The sequence below is a fragment of the Carcharodon carcharias genome, chromosome 19, assembly GCF_017639515.1.
Source record: "Carcharodon carcharias isolate sCarCar2 chromosome 19, sCarCar2.pri, whole genome shotgun sequence".
NCBI lineage: Eukaryota > Metazoa > Chordata > Chondrichthyes > Lamniformes > Lamnidae > Carcharodon > Carcharodon carcharias.
The window spans coordinates 74,374,866-74,396,229 of NC_054485.1; the positions used below are offsets into that span (position 1 = coordinate 74,374,866).

At 45.6% G+C, this 21,364-nt stretch overlaps 1 protein-coding gene and 1 long non-coding RNA gene across 4 annotated transcripts; one reads left to right on the top strand and one right to left on the bottom strand.

Annotated features, from left to right (window-relative positions):
* Nucleotides 1-10: 10 nt before the first annotated feature.
* LOC121291775 (zinc finger protein 271-like) lies at nucleotides 11-18,529 on the top strand. Of its 3 annotated transcripts, XR_005946071.1 has the most exons (4): nucleotides 11-37; nucleotides 4,357-6,245; nucleotides 13,485-13,732; nucleotides 13,824-18,529. XR_005946071.1 is itself a non-coding variant. In XM_041213318.1 (3 exons), the coding sequence occupies exons 2-3, from the start codon at nucleotides 4,962-4,964 to the stop codon at nucleotides 13,518-13,520; spliced, it is 1,320 nt and encodes a 439-aa protein (XP_041069252.1). In that variant the 5' UTR covers nucleotides 11-37; nucleotides 4,357-4,961; the 3' UTR covers nucleotides 13,521-18,529. The 3 variants fall into 3 exon arrangements, 2 of the variants coding, with proteins under 2 accessions (XP_041069252.1, XP_041069251.1); XM_041213318.1 differs by having other exon boundaries at nucleotides 13,485-18,529; XM_041213317.1 differs by lacking the exons at nucleotides 13,485-13,732; nucleotides 13,824-18,529 and having other exon boundaries at nucleotides 4,357-7,113.
* On the bottom strand, nucleotides 7,955-19,340 carry LOC121291801. The gene is made up of 3 exons (XR_005946081.1): nucleotides 19,215-19,340; nucleotides 11,027-11,201; nucleotides 7,955-8,051 (listed from the first exon to the last, which is right to left on the bottom strand). It is a non-coding gene; the product is annotated as an uncharacterized LOC121291801 (long non-coding RNA).
* Between the last annotated feature and the right edge of the window lie 2,024 nt (nucleotides 19,341-21,364).

Below are 21,364 nucleotides of genomic sequence, written 5' to 3' on the forward strand. Positions count from 1 at the left end.
CACTTCCTGTAGGGACTGAAAACCAAGTGAGGAGATGGTGAGTGAAGGAACAGAATTTATAATAATTACATCACATAATATCCACACTAATGTTCAGGCAGCCTGATTATCCTGTGGGGAATCAGGTGTGGAAATGCCCCTTAGGCTGTGTGAGAAGATCCAGCTGAGAGAGCTGTTTACTGGGTGCTTTGTGCTGAACTGTTTAACTGTTTAACCACCCCCCCCCCCCCAACCTCTCTCTCTCTCTCTATCTCTCCGCCCCCCCACACACACACCTTAAACCAGTTTATATTTCAACTCTTTCTTGGACTCAAACTCAAGTTCTGTCGAAGGGTCATGAGGACTCGAAACGTCAACTCTTTTCTTCTCCGCCAATGCTGCCGGACCTGCTGAGTTTTTCCAGGTAATTCTGTTTTTGTTTTGGATTTCCAGCATCCGCAGTTTTTTTGTTTTTATCTCTGTGTTTAACAGGAACTGTGTGTTGGATATTGAGTGTGTTTATTGGAAGCTTTCCCCTTCTGATTTACAGGCTGAGTTTTGTTGATGGGTCATTACTGAATATGAGAAGATGAGGTGTCATTATCTGGGAGGTGCAGAGTGTCTGAGGATTCTTACTGATTTCCTATTGTTGAGTTCTGTGTGTGTGTTGGGAGCTGGTTATTATCCTGTGGACTGTGAATGGTCAGTTCTGTCTGTGTGTTGGGATCTGGATATTTCCTGTCTTTTCAAATCCCTCCAAGACCTCCCACCCCCCTATCACTGTAACCTTCTCAGAAAAAGGGAAAAGAAAGACTTGCATTTATATAGAGCCTTTCATGACCACCAGATGTTCCTAAGTACTTTATAGCCAATTAAGTTCTTTTGAAGTGTGTCACTGTTGTAATGTAGGAAATGTGGCAAACACAGTAAGCACAGCAAGATCCCGCAAACAACAACATGATAATCACTAGATAATCTGTTTTCTTGTGGCGCTGATTGAGGGATTAATATTGGTTGGGACGCCAGGGATAACTCCCATGTTCTTCTTCAAAATAGTGCTATGGGATCATTTATATCCACCTTGGAGAGAGCAGAAGGGACCTAAGTTTAACATCCCATCCCATCCCATCAAGAAAGATGGTATTTCTGACTCTTCAGGGCACCCTCACTGCTGCATTGGAGTGTCAGCCCCAGTGCTCCAGACCTGGAGTGGGACTTGAGCCCACATTCTTCTCACTCAGAGGTGAGAGTGGTAACTCCTGTGGCAAGGTACCACTCTCCTCAGCCTGATAACCCTTTAAGCCCTCCAGTTTTGGTCTCCTGACCATCTGTGATTTTAAGTATTCCACCATTGGCGGCCTTGCCTTCAGCTGCCAGGGCCCTGAGCTCTGGAACTCCTTCACTAAACTTCTCCATCTCTCTACCTCTCTCCACTTCTTTAAGATTCTTCTTCAAACCTACCTCTTTGATCAAGTGTTTGGTCATCTCTCCTCATATCTTCTTATGTGACTCGCTGTCAAATGTTGTCTGATAATGCACCTTGAAGTGTTTAGGAACCTTTTCCAATGGCTTTTTTATTTATTTGTTCATGGAATGTGGGCATCGCCGGCTGGGCCAGCATTTATTGCCTATCCCTAATTGCCCTTGAGAATGTGGTGGTGAGCTGCCTTCTTGAAGCGCTGCAGTTCATCTGGTGTAGGTACACCCACAGTGCTGTTATGGAGAGAGTTCCAGGATTTTGAGCCAGTGACAGTGAAGGAATGGTGATATATTTCCAAGTCAGGATGGTGAGTGACTTGGAGGGGAACTTCCAGGTGGTGGTGTTCCCATTTATCTGCTGCTCTCGTCCTTCTAGATGGTAGTGGTCGTGGGTTTGGAAGGTGCTGCTTAAGGAGCCACGGTGAGTTGCTGCAGTGCATCTTGTAGCTGGTACACAATGCTGCCACTATGCGTCGGTGGTGGACAGAGTGAATGTTAGTGGATGGAGTGCCAATCAAGTGGGCTGCCTTGTCCTGGGTGGTGTCCAGCTTCTTAAGTGTTGTTGGAGCTGCAAGTGGGGAGTATTCCATCACACGCCTGATTGGGCTTTGTGGATGGTGGACAAGCTTTGGGGAGTCAGGAGGTGAATTGCTCACCATGGGATTCCCAACTCTGACCTGTTCTTGTATCCACAGTATTTATATGGCTGGTCCAGTCCTGATTCTGGTCAATAGTAACCTCCATTGTTGGGGATTCAACAATGGTAATGTCATTGAATTTCAAGGAAAAATAGTTGGCTCTCTCCTGTTGGAAATGGTCATTGCCGGGCACTGCATTGCCAGGATTTTGACCCAGTGACAGTGAAGGAATGGCGATATATTTCCAAGTCAAGATGGTGAGTGACTTGGAGGGCAACTTACAGGTGCTGGTGTTCCCATCTATCTGCTGTCCTTGTCCTTCTAGATGGTAGTGGTCATGGGTTTGTAAAGTGCTGCCTCAGGAGCCTTGGTGCATTTTGTACATGGTACAAACTGCTGCCACTGTGTGTCAGTGGTGGAGAGAGTGAATGTTTGTGAAATGTGGTGCCAGTCAAGCAGAATGTGTTGTCCTGGACGGTGTCAAGATTTTTGAGTATTGTGGGAACTGTACTCGTCCAGGCAAGTGGAGAGTATTCCAACGCACTCCTGAGTTGTGCCTTGTAGATAGTGGATGGCTTTGAAGAGTCAGGACGTGAGTTACTCGCTGCAGTATTCCTAGCCTCTGACCTGCTCTTGTAGCCACAGTATTTAAATGGCTAGTCCATCTTAGTTTCTGGTCAATGGTAACACCCAGGATGTTGATAGTGGGAGATTCAGTGATGACAATGCCATTGAATTTCAAGGGGCGATGGTTAGATTCTCTCTTGTCGGAGATGGTCATTGCCTGGCACTTGTGTGGCATGAATGTTAATTGTCACTTGTCAGCCCAAGCATGGATATTGTCCAGGTCTTGCTGCATTTGTGCATGGGCTGCTTCAGTATCTGAGGAGTCAAAAATGGTGCTGAACATTGTGCAATCATCAGCAAACATCCCCACTCCTGACCTTATGATGGAAGGAAGGTCATTGATGAAGCAGCTGAAGATGGTTGGGCTTAGGACACTACCTTGAGGAACTCGTGCAGTGATGTCCTGGGACTGAGATGATTGACCTCCAACAACCACAATCATCTTCCTTTGTGCTAGGTATGACTCCAACTAATGAAGAGTTTTCTCCCCGATTCACATTGACTCCAGTTTAGTGAGGGCTCTGTGATGCCACACTCAGTCAAAAGCAGCTTTAATTTCAAGGCAGTCACTCTCACCTCACCTCTGGAGTTCAGCTCTTTTGTTCATATTTGAACCAAAGCTGTAATGAGGTCAGGAGCTGTGTGACCCTGGCGGAACTGAAGCTGAGCATTGGGGAGCAGATTATTGCTCTGTAAGTACTGCTTGATGGCATTGTCGATGACCAGTTCTATCACTTTACTTATGATTGAGAGTAGACTGATGGGGTGGTAATTGGCTGGGATGGATTTTTCCTGCTTTTTGTGGACAGAAAATACCTGGGTAGTTTTCCATATTGCCAGGTAAATGCCAGTGATGTAGCTGTACTGGAACAGGGTTGGCTAAGGACACGGCTAACTCTGAAGCACAAGTCTTTAGTACTATTACTAGAACGTTGTGAGGGCCCGTGGCCTTTGCAATATCCAGTGATATCATGTGGGATGGGCAATTTGGCTGAAACCTGGCGTCTGTGATGCTGGCACCTCAGGAGGAGGCAAAGATGGAGAGAAAACCACACCTCTAGCTGAAGACTGTTGCAAATGCTTCAGCCTTGTCTTTTGTACTGATGTGCTGGGCTCCCCCATCATTGAGGATGGGGATATTTGTGGAGCCTCCTCCTCCAGTCAGTTGTTTAACAGTTGACCACCATTCCCAGGACTGCAGAACTTAGGTTTGATCCATTGCTTCTGGGATAGCTTAGCTCAGTCTATCGCAAGCCGCTTCTGCTGTTTGGCATGCAAGTAGGCCTGTATTGTAGCTTCACCAGGTTGACACCTCATTTTTAGGTTTGCCTGGTGCCATTCCTGGCATGCCCACGTGCTCTCTTCATTGCATCTAGTAAGACTCTCCTTAAAGCCAACCTCTTTAAGCAAGCTTTTGTTCACCTATACTAATATTACCTTGGGATACGTAAAAGATGGTATATAAATGTAAGTTGTTGTTGTCTATTGTTGTGTAAAAAGTCAGCAAGTGACCAGGCGTTCAGCTGCGTGATTCCCCTCATGGTTCACTATCCACTGAAGCAGTCTCCCAGTGAGGGGGCAGATCCTTCAAAAGAGTTGAAAGTATTTGTGGATTTTTCTTGTTGTTTTACAGAAGAATCGTCCTGAATTAAACAAGTGGATAGAGATTCCAGATAGATCCTGTTCATCATCCGAGGAGATCCCAGTGTCAGCCAAGGGACAACTTCCCAGGAAAACCATCTCCAGTGATTGAATCCGTCAGCAGGAATTTGACGAACAGTCATAAGTGAAACTGACTAGTGTCAGCGTCCAATCAAAATAAACACTTCCATTGGTTAGACTGTGTGATATCAGTCAGTGCAGGGGATGGAGGGAGTGCAACAGAAGAGATTGAAACATAGCCATTGATACACCTGGAACATCCGCAGGGATGGAAGGTCATTCAGGGTGAGGAGAGAAAGTGAGGGCACCTGCAAGAGTGAGGGCAGCTGTGAGAGTGCAGGAAGATCTGAGCGTGAGGAGAACTCCAAGTGTGAAGAAAGAGAGTGAGCAGAGATCTGAGTGTGAAGTTGGCTTTGAGTGTTCATTACACCTTGTGAAACATTTGCAAATCCTGACAATTGAGTGATGCGTGATGAGGGATTTATCTGGTTGTAGGAGCTCCTCATTCACAGATAGGTAAGAGTGTAGACAGCCTTAGTGAAGCCATCGTGCCTCCTGCATCACAGGGGCAGCCACATGGAAGAGAAACTAATTGAATGTGGACAATTTGACAGAGTCTCTGTCCATTCACCAGACCCTGTGAAACCACAACCCACCCACACAGAGAGGCCGTTCAGGTGTGAAGTGTGTGAGAAGACCTTCGTACGGTCATCGTACCTCCTGAAACACCAACTCATCCACACAGGGGAGAAACTGTTCAAATGCAAGGTGTGTGATAAAACTTTCTCTCGGTCTTCATCTCTTGTGGACCATCAGAGAACCCACACAGGAGAGAGACCCTTCACATGTGATGTTTGTAACAAAGCTTTCTTAAAGTTGTCCAATCTCTTTCAACATCGGCGCATTCACACAGGGGAGAAACCCTTCAGGTGTGATGTGTGTGACAAAGCCTTCACACACCCATCAACTCTTCTCCAACACCGGCGTATTCACACAGGAGAGAAACCCTTCAGGTGTGAGGTATGTGACAAAGCCTTCACACATACATCGACTCTCCTCCAACACCGGCGTATTCACACAGGGGAGAAACCCTTCAGGTGTGAGGTGTGTGACAAAGCCTTCAAACACCCATCGACTCTCCTGCAACACCGACGTATTCACACTGGCGAGAAGCTACTGCGGTGTGAGTTTTGCGACAAAGCGTTTGTGACTACCTCGAGCTTGCAGGTCCACCAGCGCGCGCACACAGGGGAGAGGCCCTTCAGATGTGAGGTGTGTGACAAATCCTTCACTCAGTCGTCGACACTCCTGCAACATCAGCGCATTCACCGAGGGGAGAGGAAGTTCAGCTGTCAGATTTGTGACAAAGCCTTCACGCATTCCTCAACCCTCCTGCAACATCAGCGGGCACACACAGGGGAGAAACCCTTCAAGTGTGAGGTGTGTGACAAAGCTTTTGTAAAGTCATCCACACTCCTCGTCCACCAGCGAGCACACACGGGGGAGAAACCTTTCCGGTGTGAGGTGTGTGCTAAAGGTTTCACACTGTCATCCACCCTCCTGATCCACCAGCGGACCCACACAGGGGAGAGACCCTTCAAGTGTGAGGTGTGTGACAAGGCTTTCACCCAGTCCTCAAGCCTCATTCACCATCACAGGACACACACAGGGGAGAAACCCTTCAGCTGTGAGGTCTGCCAGAAAGCTTTCACACACCCCTCGAGCCTGCTGCAACACCAGAGGATCCACACAGGAGAGAAGCCCTTCAGATGTGAGGTGTGTGACAGAGCCTTCACGCACCCATCCCGCCTCCTGGAACACCAGAGGATCCACACGGGAGAGAAACCCTTCAGATGTGAGGTATGTGATAAAGCTTTTGCACGTTCCTCAAACCTCCTGGATCACCAGAGGAGCCACATGGGGGGGAAAACTCCCAGTGGGAGGCTTTGTAACAAAACCTTCAAGCAGTCGTCAGACTTCGTGGAGCATCAACGAACCCTCAGAGGGGAGACAGCATTCAGTTGTGAGTTCTGCAACAAAGCTTTCAAACAGTTGTCTGGCCTCCTGGAACATCAACGGACCCACACGCAAGACAAACCCTTCCAGTGTGATGTGTGTCAGGATTGTTTCACCTATTCTTCCTCTTTAGAGCTTCACCAGTGTCTCCAGATAGTATAGAAGCCATCCCAGAGTGAGATGGAGCAGAGCAGTTTCACCATCTCCTCCTCCTCCCTCCTAGTGTGATCACTGCAAGAACTGCTTCACTGACATAGTCACATCGGCTTGGAGCAAACTCAGTGGATGTCAGCGCCATCTGTGTTAGGTTGTCAAATATTTCACAATTTCGAACTAGATCAGAGCGCTGGGATTTTCAAATCGAATATTAGCCTGCTATGTCTGACAGAACATCTCTTAATATGTGTGTAATCACTGCATAAAGCAGCCTGCTTAATCAGCACTTCATTCACCACCTTAAACATTCACTCCCTCAACCACCGACGCACAGTGGCAGCAGTGTGTACCATTTACAAGATGCACTACCGCAACTCACCAAAGCTCCATCGACAGCATCTTTCAAACCTATGACTGCTACCACATAAAAGGACAAGGGTAGGAGACACATGGGAACACCACCAACTGGAAGTTCCCCTCCAAGTCATTCACCATCCTGATTTGGAAATATATTGCCGTTTCTTCACTGTCACAGGGTCAAAATCCTGAAACTCCCTCCCTAACAGCACTGTGGGTATACCTATACCACATGGACTGCAGCGGTTTAAGAAGGCAGCTCACCACCAGCTTCTCAAGGGCAATTAGGGATGAGCAACAAAACTTGGCCTTGCCAGCGAATCTCACATCCCATGAATGAATAAAAATTAGTTGTATGAAATAGTCACTGAGCATTGATAGAATGCCTGAATGTGGTTATAATAAGGCACATGTTACGTCTCTGTCTGTGGTATTGGATCAGGTATGTTTGAACACAGTGTGGGATTTATGTACAGGAGAACAGGAACTGCAGGACAGCTTGTTGCTGAGCCAGGGTCAATAGAGGATTAAGGGAGATGGTTACACATAGGGAAACACAGCAAGACTCCAGAAGAAAGCTCACTGACAGGAAGACGAGACCCTACAGCTGGAGGAGCAGGTAATGAATGAAATGAGTAAACTGCACCGTGACCTGGGAGTTTGAACCATTTTCAGCTGTTGCTGAGCTGTGGGGATTTGTCTCAATGATGTTTGTGCTGATTCATTATAATCTGTCAAGATGAAGGAGGAGAAATCCCTATGGATGTTGGAAGGGATTCTGGTTGGAACTTGCTGTGAACTGAAATCCCTGGTGTAAATTCGGTGGTGAATTAAGGAGCTTCTGTGAACTCCAGATTGACTGTTTCATAAACTGTGTGCTCAAACTAGAGTTACCAACCCTCCAGGACTGGTCTGGAGTCTCCAGGGATGAAAGATTAATCTTCATCACACTGCAACAACCAAGCTGGGAGAGAAATCATCCCTGGAGGCATCAATTGTTTATTAGCCTTACCATCTGTTGATAATCACATTGATTTCGTGGCCACCAGGGGTGAAAATTATTTCTTTGCTGAGGGTTTTTTGTGAGACTTTCTGCTTTTTGATTTTTGGGGGCTCCGTCTTGGTTTTCAGGGGCTCCTTGATGGTAAAGCAGATCGAAAAATTTAAGTTAGAAACCAAACTGTCCTCAATGCAGTAATTTGTAAACTCGCTCTACACCTCCGTTAAAGGATATTAAAGAAACGAGACTTGGTGCTGGGCAGGCAGTCAAGATTCCAGCAACAATTAAACAGTTTATCTTCATTCATCCTCCCACCCACCCCCCCAATCCCCACCCTGTCGTCGTCCTCCTGATATCCTGGCTGATATTGAAGCAAACTCAAGGCCTGGAAGGTCTGACTCTTCTGGATCGACTGGACTCCCAACTTTTTTTACACGTCAAAACTTTTTATTGAAACAAGAAAACACAGGCACAACGACAGCCAATAAAAGCTTGTATTAAGACAAACAGTTAAAGAAAAATCGAAGCGAATAGAAAAGACTGGATTTCACCCACAATATTCTTTCTCCCCCTACCCGAGATCTCTCTCAACTTTATTCGCAAAATAATTTATTGGACAAATATAAGAGGAAGGAAGCCATTGGGAAGGATTTAATGTCTTTATTTTTTATTTGGTTATTGTTGTTCCAGCAGGAGTTTGTAAACTTGAAAGCCTGGCCCAGGAGGAGGGTTTTAGAAGGAAAAATAAAGAATTTTTAAAAATGAGTTAGGAAATCGTACACATAAATAAAATAAGTTGTGTGAAAGTGAGACATGTTGTCTGTCTTCCACACCCTCTCTCTCTCCCTCTTGCCCTGAGGCCTCCTCCTCCTCCTGCCAATCCACCTGTCTTTCCTCAGTGTCTCTCTCTCTCTGTTCCTCTCCTCCCTTTCTCTCACTCCTTCCCTCTCACATTCTCTCTCTCTCTTCAATGCTGCTTTTCCCTCCCTCTCACATTCCCCCTATCTCTCTCTCTCTCCCCCAACCCCCTTCACATTCCCTTTTTCTCTCTCTCTGTCCCTCTCTCTCTCAGTCACAACCGGAGCTGCTTTATCTGCACTGGATCCCCCACCACCTTGTCCTCACTCTCTCCTCCAGATCCACCGATGGTGGTGCCGAGATCCCAATTCCTTTCTTTTCTTTTTCTTTTCTATTGAAATAGCAGGGTTGTTCTAACTGGGAGAGGGATTTTTGGTGGGGGGGGAGTCGGGAGGGGAATGTTTATTTAAAAAATAATTTAAGACCCACCCTCAGTGCATCCTCGCCAGCAGCTGCCAGAAACAGTTCCCTCCCCCCTCAATAAAAAAACATACAAATCAAAATGGATTTCAAAAAAATAAATATTTCAAAGGGAGGAAGAAAGTGTCAACCATCCATTGACTCCCAAGTTCTGAGGTTCTGCTCTGAAGTGAATTGTTTCCATCTCTTTCTCTCTCTTCAAGTTTTTTTTTGTTTTAATTCTCCAATAACAGATTCCGTCTCTCCTGTGCTTCAGCTCCTCCAATCACAGATTCTGTCTCTCCCATGCTCCAGCTCCTCCAATCACAGATTCTGTCTCTCCTGTGCTCCAGCTCCTCCAATCACAGATTCTGTCTTTTCCGTGCTCCAGCTTGTCCAGTCACAGATTATGTCTTCCCATGTTACAGCTCTTCCAATTATAGATATCGCATCGTAAACCTTTCTTGAATTTTTCAAACCGTCTTTGCTTTTTTGCTGCTTCCTCTGACAGTTTGAGATTGAATTCACTGGCATACCCTTGTGTCTGGTGGACTCTATTATAAAGCCAACAGGGCTGCAGTGTACCCTCTCACCCGACTCCTTCTCACCATTAGATGCACTGTAGCTGGAGGACTCTCATCACACCCACCACCCTCCCATCCCACCCCTTTCCCTGGTCCTGTTTCTAAACATTTCATCCAATGACATTAAGGTCTGTAATACAGGAGCGCCTGAGTGACTGAGGGAGGTGAGTTGTGGTGAAGTTATTCCTTCAAGTTCATATCCCAATGTTTTTTAAATGTGATGACAATTTCTGCCTCTATCACCCTTTCAGACAGAGAGATCCAGCCACTCACTACCCTCTGGGTGAAATAAATTACAGCTCAACTCCCCTCTAATCTTTTCATCAATTACTTTAAATCCCTGCTCCCTGGTTATTGACCTCTCTGCTCAGGGAAACAAGATTGAAACAATCCCATCAGTTGCCTCTGCCACTTCCTTCCACTAGCCCACCTGGACAAACTTCCATTAATGCTCTCCTCCTGCCCTTGCCCTGAACTCACATTTTTCTCTAGTTTCTCTCCTATCTCTCTGAGCTCATCTTATCCATGAGACCCACCTCCTGGTCCCTTGGCCCTATTCTCACTAAACTGCTGATCACCCAAATTTCCCTCCTGGTCCCCATGTTAGCCTATATTGTTCATGGTTCTCTGTTCAGATAATATCCCTCTCTCCTTTAAATCTGCTGTTATCAGCACTCTCCTAAAAAAAAACCCTTGATCCATCCATCCTTGCAAACAACCATCCCATCTCCAACCTCTCCTTCCTCTCCAAAGTCCTTGAACGTGTTCCCTCCCAAGTCCTCAAAAGTGTCGTGGGTCAGGTGATAGGTGAGAGGCAGAGCAAGGGGTCAGGCAACAACTGTGGCATCAGGTGAGAGGCAAGAGGCTGGCAGAGAGGTCTGGGGATGAGTGAGGACTCATCCACAAGTCCGTCTCCCAGTCACAAAATCAATCTCTGAGTCACAGTCATTAACCAGGTCAGAGAGTCAGTCTTTTCTCCCCTTTCCTCAGTTTGGTCTCCTCTGTCCCTCTCTCTTATGCTTGTGCTGATCCCACCACTGTACGCATTCGCTGCCTTGGATGCTGTGGGTCTTCCTCTTCTGATCTGCTGTCAAACTCATCCAAGGCTACACATCCCACACTGATGTTGTCAGTTTGAAAGCCTCTGAGGATGAAGAATGCTATTCCCACACTAGAAATCTCTGTCAAACGTTTACCAGGTGGAACTGAGACAGCAGCTATAAAAAGTGAAGTCTTATTCAGGTGAGACAATGACAAGTTTAAATCCCCACCTGATCTGCTGCTTAAAGTTGCCTCCATTTCACCGGTCAGTTTTCGAAGCTTCAGGAAACTCATGTTGCTCCAGAAATATTTGGATTCGCTGTGAGAGACGTCAATCAGAGAGACCACCCACTCTGCCCATTCTCTCCTTTTCCTCTTCCACAGTTGCTTCACTTCCTGTAGGGACTGAAAACCAAGTGAGGAGACGGTGAATGAAGGAACAGAATTTATAATAATTACATCGCATAATATCCACACTAATGTTCAGGCAGCCTGACTATCCTGTGGGGAATCAGGTGTGGAAATGCCCCTTATGCTGTGTGAGAAGATCCAACTGAGAGAGCTGTTTACTGGGTGCTTTGTGCTGAACTGTTTGACTGGAGCTGTGTGTTGGATATTGAATGTGTTTATTGGAAGCATTTCCCTTCTGATTTACAGGCTGAGTTTTGTTGATGGGTCATTACTGAATATGGAAGCTGGGTCTGGGTGAAGAGGGGAGGGGGAGGGCAGGGAAGGGTAGGGGGGGGCAGACGGTTCTGATCACTGGGATCCATGCCTATGCTGGCGGGGGGAACAGGTTGCTGTCAATCAGGATGATCATTGTCGAAAGCAGCCAATCTGGAGCTTTGACTATCCTGATTGACATGCTACTTGGCTAATAAATGCTGTTGTTCTGAACAGCAGCCAACCATTGGCTGAGTAGGAGCTGCCAGATTGGCCAATCCCTCCTTTCTCGCTGACCTTGTGCAGCGTTCTGATTGAATGATGTGAGCTACTGCTTTCTTCACTCTTCTTCAGAGCTGGCTGGAGGCTGCTGGGGAGCAAGGTCAGGTAAAGCCCCTAGTGCTGTATGTTTAGTTTACCCTCATAAGGCCCATCCCTTCCCAAACTCCACCCAGTTCGCCCTCAGTCGACGGTGTCTGTGGCCCATGGCTCTTCCCTTCCCGACATCCCTTCTTCAGTCAATGGCGTCTGTGGTCCTGGCTTCCCCCATGTGAATGAGATAGTGAAGGAGTGAGTGAGTGTGAAGGACTGAAGGAATAAGCGAGAGAGTGAAGGAATGAGTGAGGGAGTGTGAGAGTGAGTGTGTGAGTGATTGAGAGACTTTGAGAGAGTGTGAGAGAATATTTGAGTGAGAGAATGGGGGAGAGAGTGCACATGTGTGTTTGAGAGAGAGTGTGTGTGAGTGAGTGAGAGAACCCTGCGACTGGGAATGAACTGGACATACACGAGGCTGCTCGGTATGGGGGCACACACATACACGCACTCCCACTCTTCCTCCTCCTCCCTCCCCAAAAGCCTATCCACACAGCAGGCTGGGAGAGGAGGAACGTCCAGGCTGAAAGGCAACCTGCTTCCGACCCCCACTTTCATATGAATCCTGCCAAGGCCAGCTCAGTGAGTGGGCCACCAGAGTCAAACACAAGGTCAATATTAGTTAAAGCCAACTGCTTAGCTCAGCCCTGGTCCCAACCCCTTCCCTGTGATCAGGACTTGGGGCCTAGTTTGGTTCTCTCTCTCTATCTTTCTCTCTCTCTCCCCAGGCCTGCTGAGTATTTCCAGCATTTTCTGTTTTATTTCAGATTTCCAGCATTCTGCAGAAGTTTTCTCTCCTATTATACGCCCCTTTGCTGGGCATTTGAAATATGGTTAGTTTCAATTTAAAATGAGAAAAATTTTGTCGTTCAATACGAAGTGTAATTTTTCTGTTTACAAAGCCCACTTGTGTGGATAGAAATAGCACATTATTACAGTTGAATTGTTGATGCTACTTTACTGGAAGGTTTTGCAATTTTTAAACTTGGAAACGAAACCTGAAGGCATACGCAAACAGAATATGTCACTGTAAGTTCAGGTATTCTCACTTGCACATGGGATTGTTGTTTGTGGTGCTTGTTAGGTTCATAACTTTTGGATATTGCTGTCCAGATATTGCATAGGGCCAGGATCAAAGAAGCGGAGCTGATTGCGTACTATGAACGGTCAAATTTTGTGTAATTGTCTGACAAAGCCGTGGTTGTAGAATGTATCCAACTAAAACCTGACCTTTTGATGGGCTTTATGAATAAATATATAGAAAATAAAAGCCAAGAAGTTTTTATAAAGCTATATAAACAGTTTGACCCCACTGTGACTATGGTTCACAATTCTGGGTGCCTGAAGGATGTGAGGGGGAGGGTTAAAGTGGGTGGGATGGTGAGATAAGGGGCCCATAAAGAGAAGCATCAGGGGCCATGATTTCTCTCCATGGCCCTGGATGTACCTACACCACATGGCCTGCAGTGATTCAAGAAGGCGGCTCACCACCACCTTCTCAAGGGCAATTAGGGATGGGCAGCAAATGCTGGCCTAGCCAGTGACATCCACATCCTGTAAAAATATAAATGAAAGTAAATTGAGGAGTCAGCCCTTTCAACAATGGAGGAAAGAGACTTGGAGGAAATTATGTTTCCTTTCCCTGTTTTACAGAAGGATTGCACTGTACTACGGCAGAGAATAGAGTAGATAGACACCGCAGATAGATCCTGACCATCATCCAAGGAACAACTACACAACATTGCTCAACACAGGGAATGTTGGGCAGTGAAACCACCACCTGGAAATTGGTCGGGTCAGGGAAGCTTTGACACATCATCAGATCTGAAACTGGTCAGCGGTGTGGAGCCTTCCATCAGAACCAACCTTTCCGAAGGTTCGGCTGTGGGTGATCGGTCAAGGTGAGACTGGGAAGAAATGTGAGTGGCTCCAAGTGTGGTGAGAGTTTCAGTCATTCATCGAGCCTCATGAACCACTGATTCATTCCTACAGGTGAGAGGCTGTTCAAGTGTGAGGAGGGCTTCACAGGGTCATAAGGTCTCCTAACACACTAAGTGCACCTGTTGAACACAAGGACAGCTACATGGAAGAGAAACCATACAAGTGTGAGGCGTGAGATCAAGCTTTTGCACAGTCATTGATGCTCGTGAATCACTGACTCATTCACACAGAGGAGAAGCCATTCAAGTGTGAGGTGTGTAACCAGGGCTTTGCACAATTATTGGGCCTGGTGAAGTCGGTCTGTTCACACAGGGGAAAATGAATGAAATGAAAGTCGCCGAAGTTCCATGGGACCATAGGCTAATCTCTCATGAAAGAGAGAGACGGCTGATGGTGAGTTTAACCTGAGGGCCACCATACCTCAGATGAGGGGCAAAGATGACCTCAGCTGGTACTGGAATTGAACCCAGGCTGTTGGCGTCACTCTGCACCATAAACCAGCCATCCAGCCATTAACGTGAGCTATGACAAATCCTTCGCGCAGTCATTGAACCTCCTCTTGCATCAACGCACCCACACAGGGGAGAAACTGTTCAAGTGTGTGTGACAAATCATTCCCTGAATCATTGAGACTCCTACTGCATCAGAAGTTTTACACGGGAGAAACCATTCATGTGCAAGGTGTGTGACAAATCATTCTCAGTGTCATCAAGCCTCTGTGTACATCACCACATTCACACGGGAGAAACCATTCATGTGCAAGTTGTGTGACAAACCATTCTTGGTATCATCAAACCTCCGTGAACACCACCATATTCACACCGGGGAGAAACCATTCACTGCAATGTGTGCAACAAACCAATCTCGAGGTCATGCAACCTCAGTGCCCATCAAAGGATCCAGACATGGGGAGTAACCCTTGACGTGTCAGGTTTGTGATGAAGCTTTCATGACATCTTTGACTATCCAGGACACCAGAAGATTTACACACAGGAGAAACTCTTCAGGTGCATTATCTGTGAAAAGGCTTTCGCCTACTCTTCCGAACTCCTGAAGCACTAGTGGATCTACACTGGTGAGAAACCATTTAGGTGTGAGGTATGTGACAAGGCTTTCACACAGTCAGCATATCTCCTGGTCCATTCATGAATTCACACAATGGAGAGACCCTATCAATGTGAGTTCTGTAAAGAAACCTTCATACAGCTGTTGGACCCCCTGGAACATCAGTGAGCTCAAAGGGAACCACTTAGCCAAGTTTTAGCCAATTTGTTGTCAGTGTGAGTCTCTATGCAAGTGCTCACTGCATTGGATGTTCAGTGATATTGGGGCACAGAACAAGAAGCAGCTTTCACTCGCATCAAACAACTAGTGACAACAACGCCAGTGCTGAGGTACAATGATGTCAATGATGAAGTCACCCTGCAGTGAGATGCCAGTGAAACAGGACTTGGAGCAACCCTCATGCAGCAAGGACAACCAGTGGTGTTAGTATCCAGAACCTTAACACAAACTGAACGACGCTATACACAGATTGAGAAAGAGAGTGTGGCTATTGTCTTTGCTTGTGCATTTCAACCAGTACCTGTTTGGGAGAGAGAAAATGATGGTGCAGCCTGACCACAAGCATCTTCAAAGCATCTTTCTCAAACCGCTCCAAAGCGATTGCAAAAGATGTTACTTCATTTGCAGAGATGTAATTTGTAAGTGAAGTAGAAGCAAGAGAAGCAGATGAACATCGCCAACCTGCTGTCGAGAGCGGCACTCTCTTTGAGGAACGATGATGATGCTGGTACAGATTGTGAAATTTTCCAGATTCAACAAGAAGCAACAGCACGACATGCTCTGGAAGTCATCAACCCAGCAAAGACATTGAATCTGACAGACAAGTGACTTGCTCAGACCAAGAAAGCTACACAACGAGATACAACTCTTCAAATGTTACAGGAAGTTGTGATGAAAGGATGGCCTGAAACCACCAAGGACAAACTTGTTGCTGTAAGAGAGTATTGTACAGAGATGAAGTGATCGCCCAAGATGGCATCTTGTTCAAAGGGACTCGGGTCATTATTCCTAAAGAGATGAGAAAAGGGATGCTGAAGCACATCCACACAAACCATCAAGTCGAGTCTGAGGAAGGTAAGAGAAGTGCTTTACTGGCCAAACATGAGCAATGAGATTAAGGACCACATCAGCCAGCGCAGTGTTTGTAATGAGCATCAAGCTAAGCAAGATAAAGAGCTGCTCATGACTCATGATGTCACAGTCAAGGGAGAAACTCTTCAGGTGCGATATTTGTCACAAGACTTTCACCCACTCTTCCAATCACCTTAAGCATCAGTGGATCCATGCTGGTGAGAAACCATTCGGGTGTGAGGTGTGTGACAAGGCTTTCACACAGTCAGTGTATCTCCTGGTCCATCAATGCACTCACCAGTGTGAGTTCTATAATAAAGCTTTCACACAGTTGTTGGACCTCCTGGAACATCAGCGAACTCAAGGGGAACTACCTAGTCAAGTTTTAGCCAATTTGTTGTTAGTGTGAGTCTCGATGCAATCTCACTGGAAAGGATTTTCAGTGGTACTGGGGCACAGAATAAGAAGCAGCTTTCACTCATATTAAACAACAAGTGATGACAACGCGTGCTGAGGTATGATGATGTCAATGATGATGTCAACCTGCAGTGAGATGCCAGTGAAACAGGACTTGGAGCAACCCTTATACAGCAAGGATAACCAGGAAAAAGCTCTGTACCCAGAACGTTAACACAAACTAAACAGCACGATACACAAATTGAGAAAGAGAGCCTGGCTTGTTAGCATTTTAATCAGTACCTGTTTAGGAGAAAGTGATGGTGCAGTCTGACCGCAAGATATTTCAAAGCATCTTTCTCAAACTGCTTCTATCTGCTCCAAAGCATTTGCAAAGGTTGTTACTTCGTTTGTAGAGATATCATTTGGAAGTGAAGTACGAGCAAGGGAAGCAGATGTACATCACCGACATGCTGTCGAGAGCTGCACTCTCTTTGAAGGAAGTTGATGATGCTGGTACAGAATGTGAAATCTTCCAGATTCAACAAGAAGCAACAGCACAACATGCTCTGGAAGTCATCAACCCAGCAGAGGCAGTGAATCTGATAGACAAGCGTCTTGCTCAGATCAAGAAAACTACATAATGAGATACAACGCTTCAAATGTTACAGGAAGTTGTGATGAAAGGATGACCTGAAACCATCAAGGACACACCCGTTGCTGTTGGAGAGTATTGGGCAGACAGAGATGAAGTGATTGCCCCAAGATGACATCTTGTACAAAGGAACAAGGGTCATTATCCCTAAAGAGATGAGAAAAGAGATGCTGAAACGCATCCACACAAACCATCAAGGAATCGAGTTTAATCTGAGGAAGGAAAGAGAAGTGCTCCACTGAGCAATGAGATTAAGGACCACACCAGCCAGTGCGATGTGTGTAATGAATATCAAGCTAAGCAAGTTAAAGAACTGCTCATGACTCATGACGTCCCTGACAGACCATGGATGAAGCTTCGGGTAGACCTCTTCACTCTCACTGGAACGGATTATCTCGTCACAGTCGGCTACTATTCAGACTACTGAGAGTTAGACCAGCTGACGTCAACGACTACCAGTGAGATTGTAGAATGCCTGAAAGCACACTTCAGTCGTCATAGCATTCCTGACATTGTGATGAGTGACAATGGTCTTCAATTCACGAGTGAAGGTTCCAGACACTTGATGAAATTCAGCACTATACACCACCTCCACACTATCCTCAGTCAAATGAAAAGGCTGAGGCAGTGGTGAAAATTGCCAAAGGGCTCATCAAAAAATCAACTAGATCCAGCACAGATGTGTATAAGGCAATCTTAGAGTGGAGAAACACACCTACTGAAGATATGGAAAGTTGTCCGGTCCAGTGACCAATGTCACACTGCACCCAGATACTCTTCCAACAGCTAAAAAACTAATGAGGCCAGATGTAGTAACAGAGAGTGAGTGACAAGATCAAAGTGAATTGTAGGAAAGACAATTTTCACTTTGATAAAGCTGCCACATCGTTGCCAGAGCTGAGAGTTGGAGAGCTGGTCAGAGTGAGAACATTCAACACACACAACAAAAGTAAGCTCACTTGGCAACTTGGGACCTGTGCGGAGATGTCACCTCGATTACACACGGTGAAAGTGAACGACCAGATCTATCGTCACAACTGCAGACACTACGTGCAACCAGAGAAGCTGCTCCTTCACAGCAGACAGCTGATGAGGCAGATCTGATTTCACCAACTGAGCAAGGAACTGAACGACCATCAGTCCCAGAGATCAACTGTTCCCCAATAAATGCAGCGGATCAGCAGCAACAATTACCACAGCAACACTCGCCATGGCAATAACATTCCCCAGAGAGACGTCACTTCAGGAACCAGCAGACGCCAGATGAACAGCCAGCAACAACTCACACATGTACCATAAGAGCTGAACACTGTAAAGATTGTGTGTGCAATGTGCAAGTCGGGACAGGCGACATTGGAACAGACTAGGAAGAACAAACAGCTATTTGTTCATTTGTGATAATTTTCTTTCTGGACTATGTATTGTGGAGTAACTTGCAAATGATCGTGCATGCAATTTTCTTTCTTTTTATGAACAGGGGAATGTTTGGATAAAACCCTTTTTACACTGTGTCTTTGTGTGATTCCTGATGTAATGGTATGTAAATAAAGATTTGAGGGCAGGAACCATTTTACACGCCATATGGAACTTTTTTTAACATTCAAATTGTTCCAAATATTTCTGGATTAACATGAGTTTCCTGAAGTTTGGGAAACTGACCGGTGAAACAGAGGTGACTTTGAGCAGCAGATCAGGTGGGGATTTAAACTTGTCATTGTCCCAAATGAATAAACCCTCACTTATTGCAGCTGCTGTCTCAGTTCCCCTGGTAAACATTTGACAGAGATTTCTAGTGTGGGAATAGCATTCTTCATCTTCGGAGGCTTTCAAACTGACAACATCAGTGTGGGATGTGTAGCCTCGGATGTGTTTGACAGGAGATCAGAGGAGGAAGACCCACAGCATCCAAGGCAGCGATGACATGCAGTGGTGGGATCAGCACATTTTTTTTTCTTATTCGTTCATGGGATGTGGGCGTTGCTGGTTAGGCCAACATTAACCATCCCTAATTCCTCTTGAGAAGGTGGTGGTGAGCTGCCTTCTTGAGCTGCTGCAGTACATGTGCAGGAGAGAGGAACATGTATAGGAGAGGGACACAGGGGAAAGAGGGGGACATGAGAGAGAAGGGAACACAGGAATTGGAGGGACGCGGGAGAGAGGGAGTCATTTACTTTGCTCTCCTCTGTTCCTCCATTATCTTTCCTTCCTTTCCTACCTACCTCCCCAATCTCTTTCCTTCTCATCCTCTGTCCTACCTCTCCCTCCTCAATCCTCCGATCTCTTCTCCTCCATCTCTGTCTCTTCTATCTCTCCCCTCCAACAATCGGCAGAATCTCGCCACACATTGTTCCCATCTGGGGCCTTGGTCATTTCTGTGGTTGGTATCAGCTTCCTGGGTGATGTTTAATAAACCAGCATTAAAAATCACAAAAGTTGTTTACGCTTGATGTAACTTACATTAAAGTTCCTGATCTGGTCAATTTCTGCCGGATCGCACAGGTAAAACCAACACAAACTAGTGTAAACTCTTGGCCATGAACCATGCACTTGTGGTTGTTGCATATTTGTCAAGTTTAACTAAAGCATTTTTTAAATAATTCTGTGTGACCAATTGAAGCAGTTTTATTTACAGGTGGTACATTGTGATCTTATTGGCTTCATGATCAAAGCAGTGTGTAAACATCTACAGGATAATTTCTTCACTCATCTTACACATGTTTGTGTTTCAATAAACGTTGGGTGGGGTTTGTACAGGGAGCCCAGAGTCTGAGGAATTATTCGTGTGGCCCTGACAACAACTTTAATCCATGTTCATGGAATAATCCATTGTGAGTTGGACTTGAACCCACAAACTTGTTCTCTGAGTCAGAGGGTTGTGGGTTCAAGTCCCACTCCAGGACTTGAGCACAAAAAGTCATGTCTGACACTCTAGTGCAGGACTGAGGGATGGAAGAGATTACAGAGATAGGGAGGGGAGAGGCCATGGAGGGATTTGAAAACAAGCTCAAAAACCTAACTAAAACTAACACTGAGCTTTCCTGGGAAGAGTGGGTTATTCCTTGAGTTTTATTCCTGACAGACTGTTAGAACTGTGCCTAAACAATAGAACTTTCATGAGTGAATCAAAGCAGAATGGTTAATCAGCAGTACTGATTGAAGATAATCCCATAAAATATCCATTCCAGCTGACACTAGGGACTTTACCACCTTTCACAGCTTCAGGAACCCAGACACAAAGACAACACTGACACCTGCAGCTCTAACTAGTTACCACTTTAAATCAAATCAAACTTTCAGGCTGCCAGTTTACGGGGGAAAAGCATTTTGTACACGGCCTTGGGACTTAACCCCTTAGAAACTGAATCTAATACAATAGAAATATTATAAGTTATTGTCAGTTGTGGTTTAGTTAGTACTCTCGTCTCTGATTCAGAAGGTTGCGGGTTCAAATCTCACTCCAGAAACTTGAGCACTGAGGCTGACACTCCAGTGCAGTACGGAGACAGTGCTGCACTGTCAGAGGTGCTGTCTTTCAGGTGAATGTAACAGATCTCATGACTGTAGGTTGTGGAACAGCAGGGGAATTATCCTTTATGGCCTGGCCAATATGGATCTCACAATCGTCACAAAAACAGTTGGTCATAATTAATATTTGTGGGAGTTGCTGTGCTCAAACTCCCTGCTCTGTTTCCTTCAATACAACAGTGACTGTACTTCATAAAGCACTTCATTGGCTGTAAAGCATTGTTAGATGCCCAGAGTTTGTGAAAGTTAATATATAAATGTGAGTCAGTTCAAGAAGGCAGCTCAGCACCACCTTCTCAAGGGCAGTTAGGGTTGGGCAATAAATGCTGGCCTGGCCCGTGACACCTACATCCCCATGAATGAATAAGTTTTAAAAAAGTGCTTAATTCTTTCTCAGGGAAATGTTCTGCTTCCTGTGAACTGGAAATTATAAACTCATTAATGCAGAAAGTATACCAGCCCACAGTGACACTGACCAATATGTTGTGTACTCTTACTGTAGGCTCCTGAGTGTTTCAGTGAATAGGAACACACCGTGCTGACACGGTGGGTGAAGCTAAAAAAATGAATTTATTGTAAGTTATACATTTATACAGAAGATCTGTAAACAACACAATATTCAGCTTACAGTAAATAGTGAATCTAAATAGTGAACTAAAATAAAGCATTAGAAAATGACACCATCTTTCCCAGAACATGAAATGAATCCTGGAAGGATGTAAAGTGAATATATCATACTGTTATTACATTGAGGTATGATGGGCTGAAGGAACTCAGGTCTGTAGAGACTCACCCCCATTCCCTCACCACACTCAGGATAGTATTCCTCCCAGACAGGAGAGTACAAACATTCCCCATGGTATTAATCAAACACCCGTCA

Bases quoted from the DNA above. Each gene is read 5' to 3' on its own strand.
- LOC121291775 (XM_041213317.1), top strand. From the start codon at position 4,962: ATGGAAGAGAAACTAATTGAATGTGGACAATTTGACAGAGTCTCTGTC.